Here is a 5,000-nt window from a genome sequence, read left to right as displayed (position 1 = left end):
CTAGATCAGATAGTTTTCACTATATTTGAATTATGGCAAGAGTCCCTCCCTAGAAATATTATAGTCAAACGTACAATGTTTCTATTTGAAATGAACCAATACTCAAGTAAATTTACCCAAGTTATTGTCCACCAATGGCTATAGGTCAATTACAGGTGTGACACCACAGCCATTATACTGTCAGGATTCAGGAAGAGCATAGCACATTTATTGCACATACCACATTGTACTAGTAAACTTCTACATTTGTCCTTCTACGTTTGTCTTCAGAGAGTTACATGCATGAGACCAAACTAAGTTGTGAGTATTGTGTGACCTTGTACAATGGCACAGAATTGCAAAATTACCAAGTAAACAAGTTTCTTAACATCTCACAGATATAACCCAAACATACTGTAGATAAAACATTATGTGAACCTAAGAGAAGCACTCTTGTCACTGTTTTTATGTTTTCTTTTTTTAGGTTACCCCCCCTCGCGATTTTCAAATGATTACTTCTAATGTTTAGATTTGACACTGGCACTGAACTTCTCCTTAAACTATTCAACTATTCTAATTAGCAAGTATTATACCCTATTGTATTGTTCAAAATCAGTTTGTTCACAGAAACCATCTAAACCCCCATCTAAGACTGGCTTCTCCAGTTAATGATGCAAATAATGTAATGCCAGCAACAGTGTCAGCACTCGTGTAAACCCCAAGCCTACTGTACATGTCAGCTAAGTGACTGAGATGCCAGAAGGCTGTGTGAAAAACTGTAAAGAATAACAGGACCTGATTGGGCACCCAAGTCGGTGCTTTTTTCATAGATAGCTTTCCCTTCTTCTGTTGTGCAGCACGGCTCAATAAGGGTCTATGTGAAGGCTCTCCTCTTGTCGTCAAACAGCTTGCGAACCGTGTAGACCTATGAAGAGATGAAATTAATTATTGACAGGTCCTCTCCGTTTAACAATAGATAAACTACTTCGCCCTCAGGGCGTCTTACTGGATATTATTTATTTATTCTTTGGCCTGGCGGAGACAATTTCAGTCAAGATACACAATCAATGGGCCACTTGTAGGCCTCAACATGGACAGTAACAGACAATAAAGGAACACACATAATAGGGTTCAGGGTTGCCACTCAGCCAATGATATGAAACAATCAGCCTTACTATACTGTATGTCATAATAACTCAAAACGTTTTCAAACATTTAATCTCTTGAATGCATATATAATTCGTTTTCTATATTTATTTATATTTTTTGCGACCGAAGGTCGCAGATAACTATGAAACCTTGCATTTTTGTCATGTCACGTCACGTCATTGTCACTCAATCTGTCACTGACAATCGTTACTCACAATATTGTGTCCAGGTCTCGTGACATCACTATGAGAGAGGGCGAGAAGCGACCTCGCCCTAAAGGGTCAGGTCGCTTCTCGCCCTCAGGCGTCTTACTGGTATTTTTCCTCTCTGCAAGTTGTCCTTGGTGTGCGTTCATTGTTTTGATGACGTGCGTGTAATATTGATTTACACTTGGACAAATAGGAGATCATGTTCTTCACACAAAGATAAGCACAGTCAGAGGCTGCTTAATTTATTCTACGTTGTAAGGCGGCAGCGCTTTCTAAAAATAGAAATGAGACAGGTTGTGAGAGCTTGTAGATCAGCAATGTTTGGCAAGCAACGCCATCGAATAACAGTGCTTTAATGGACTTGAACCTAATATACTGTAAGTAGGTGAAAGTGTGTCAGATGTCTGACACAGAGCATCTACTTGAAATTGTTGGTTGGATAATTCTAATAATGTATAATTTAAAAAATCCCTCCCCTCAATCCAAAAGGGCCGAATTGCCTAATGAATTTAAATATTAAGCATAGTCTTCAGCCACTAGAGGGAGCAACTTAATATGAAATTCTTGAAAGACAGCCTGTTATAGTTAACCTGACTCCATTATGTTATAGTGCCACCTGTTATAGCGTGGCATTTCGCAAAACACATTTATATTACTCCTACAGATTTTGTCCAAATATCACGCAAATTGGTCTATATTCATGATATCGAGATAGATGTCATATTTTTCATATTCCATCATGACTGGCTAAGATTGGCTTCCAAAGTTCGCAGGAGTTTTGTACAAAATGCCTCAGATCATGAACGCAGCTTCCGATTGCCCCGAAATGTTGTACGCATCATCGCACATTTGTGCCACGCTGCTGTAGTAGTTACCTGCGTGAGTGCCACACAGAGCATGACTATCAGGCTGGCACAGGACCAGAAGGAGACCTTCCAGAGGTTGTCTTCCAGAAGGTTCCGGTCCCGTGCCTCAAAGGCCCTCAACACCGTCTGCATCTGACGGCTGCGCTCCAGTCGACGGTGCACTGAGTCCATGGACTCCTGGGGGAAGGAAATAAATGAGTTTGGGTAAAGCAGGCTTTAAATGAGACGGAGTGAAAATTGACGGTTGACTCTGAATATAATTAGGTGCGCGCGCGCGCACACACACACACACACACACACACACACACACACACACACACACACACACACACACACACACACACACACACACACACACACACACACACACACAGTCACAAAATTAAAGTTAAATATGTATTTTCTCAGCTCTATTAAACGCACGATGTGAGCTGCATTTTGCCAATTATCACACGCAACAGTGACTGGGGCGTACAACGACGCATAACTGGGGCTTTACCCGGATGTCATCTAGCTTGTATTCCAGCATGCTGCCATCAGGCTCCTCCAGCCCAGGCCACTCGTCATCCCCTCCCGCATCTGGTCCCTCTATGATGACCTCAAAGAACACCATCTTCTCTGAGAAGCGACTGAAGCTGTTGTCAAAGCAAATCTGATAATCGCCCTCCTCAGTAGGCTCCACCCTGGAACGACAGGAAAGGCGTTCAGAGATTATTTAACCACTTTAAAAATGAAATCCCTATTTTGGCCATTCAAAAAAGGTCAAAAAAAGCTAAAATAGACATTGTACAGGCTCAGAATGGGTTACATCACACATGTTTGCTTAAAGATTGGCTATTTTTGTCTTACAAATAAACATATGTGTATAAATCTTGCAGCAAACAAGGGCCCAAGGTGCACCTTGCCTAACATTTTGTCTGGCTGTTGGCATCAAACCACTGATTCTTTGGTTACAGGACAGTGTCTCTAGTACCCACTAGGCCACATTGATGTCCAATTTACCGGTATATGAATAATAACAACAATCAAAATTAAAACCAGTCAGAGCTTAAGTAGGACCCACATGTGGACTCCGTCAGAGCGTCGTTGATCAGAGATGAGCAGGATGTCTTGTGGTGAAAGGATTGTGAAGTCGACATCCATACCTGCGCCTGCGATCACCTGGATGTTCAGACACAGAATGAGCAAAAACCTTCATCATTAGGAAAAGAGCATATCTTTGGTCCGACGTCCAAACAGTCCGACACGCAATAGACACCCTACCCCAAACCCTAACCAACCCGCACACGGAAGCCACAGGTGAGTCTTAACCGGCCACGCATGTCGGAGCGAGTCTTGGAGTCTCGGGTGAGTTTTAACCGGCCACGCATGTCGGAGCGAGTCTTGGAGTCTCGGGTGAGTTTTAACCGGCCACGCATGTCGGAGCGAGTCTTGGAGTCTCGGGTGAGTTTTAACCGGCCACGCATGTCGGAGCGAGTCTTGGAGTCTCGGGTGAGTTTTAACCGGCCACGCATGTCGGAGCGAGTCTTGGAGTCTCGGGTGAGTTTTAACCGGCCACGCATGTCGGAGCGAGTCTTGGAGTCTCGGGTGAGTTTTAACCGGCCACGCATGTCGGAGCGAGTCTTGGAGTCTCGGGTGAGTCACGCATGTCGAAGCCACGGGTGAGTCTAAACCGGCCACATATAACCGGCCATGTATGTCGGACTAACGTATGCCCCCGGTGCACTCCACTGGGTGGAAGTGGGCCGGTGCAGCCACTTCCCCTTGGATTTATGAGGCGAATGAATGAGTGTGGCAACAGAGTATTTGGTTTGGAACAGACCCATCTTGTCATAGTGACATTGTCCTGCATCAGATCATGTGTCCCTATCCATTCCAAATCAGGTTCTCCAATAGCCACTTCTGTTTTAGTTTTTAGTATATAATTAAGTAAAAGCCCTTCAGGATGTTTTAGCATTATATCCTGCTGGTATGTTATTTTATCTATGGGTATTTTTATGACATGAACTAGAGGGGCAGTCCTAAATGAATCCTAGTACAGTGGTCAACACAAGTGCAGCCTATCCCATTAAGCAAACAAACGAATAGGTTATTAGGTTAGACAAGAGATTATAGAAACCTAGCTCTGAATTCTGATCCATAGCTCTAATGCCTTTAAGGCATTATAGCTATGGACCAGAGCTATAAACATAAAGGCTTCAAAAGCTAATATTCTTCATTGATATACAGAATGCAACCTTAATTGCTATCACTATAAGCGACTCAGAATGAACGGACATATAGTAGGAGGGGTTTTATTATTGAGCTACATACAGTAGAGATTACAGTACTATGTGCATGGTGTGTCAACAAATAGCGGAAGTCTGTATGCTTGTGGTCGCTAGGCTGCTAGCTATGGATAAACGGGCCATTATAATAATCATCCAATTCTGTTAGCATTTCAACTGTAGGCTGTGGACCTGTGGGATCCGCAGCTGTCTTCACGAGACACACACTTACCTGATATTCGACTTCTATCGAGCCATTCTTCGTTGCCGTTTGATAGAAACATTCTGTGGTTCCGGCTGGCAAGAGGAATGTGAACTCGCTGTCTTGGCTCTGTCCGAAAGCACACACCGATCCTAAACACGACACTGAAATAACTAGTGCAAGCAGCGTGGCTCTGCGCTCCCTGGCTGCACAGTGAAGGTCCATGGTGTAAAATAAATATTCTTTACAGATTATCTAACTTGGAGCATCTCGCTCTCATCCCTCTTCCGCAGCATAACTTTGCAGTGATTTGGTTGGTTGTGACCCG

General features: G+C 43.5%; 1 protein-coding gene across 1 annotated transcript in view; it reads right to left on the bottom strand.

Annotated features, from left to right (window-relative positions):
• Nucleotides 1-4,977, bottom strand: part of tmed1b (transmembrane p24 trafficking protein 1b) — a 5,568-nt gene extending 591 nt beyond the window's left edge. Inside the window, exons 1-5 of the mRNA XM_083765980.1 lie at nucleotides 4,703-4,977; nucleotides 3,267-3,364; nucleotides 2,703-2,886; nucleotides 2,213-2,380; nucleotides 1-904 (exon numbers count right to left, since the gene is read on the bottom strand). The exon at nucleotides 1-904 is cut by the window's left edge and continues 591 nt beyond it. Of these exons, the coding sequence (XP_083622106.1) occupies nucleotides 854-904; nucleotides 2,213-2,380; nucleotides 2,703-2,886; nucleotides 3,267-3,364; nucleotides 4,703-4,897 (696 nt within the window). The 5' untranslated portion in view covers nucleotides 4,898-4,977 and the 3' untranslated portion in view covers nucleotides 1-853. The remainder of the gene's footprint in view (nucleotides 905-2,212; nucleotides 2,381-2,702; nucleotides 2,887-3,266; nucleotides 3,365-4,702) is intronic.
• Between the last annotated feature and the right edge of the window lie 23 nt (nucleotides 4,978-5,000).

Source organism: Protomyctophum parallelum, assembly GCF_964188405.1.
Source record: "Protomyctophum parallelum genome assembly, chromosome: 5".
NCBI lineage: Eukaryota > Metazoa > Chordata > Actinopteri > Myctophiformes > Myctophidae > Protomyctophum > Protomyctophum parallelum.
The sequence above is the reverse complement of the archived record's forward strand: the minus strand, read 5'-3'. Positions and strand labels throughout refer to the sequence as shown.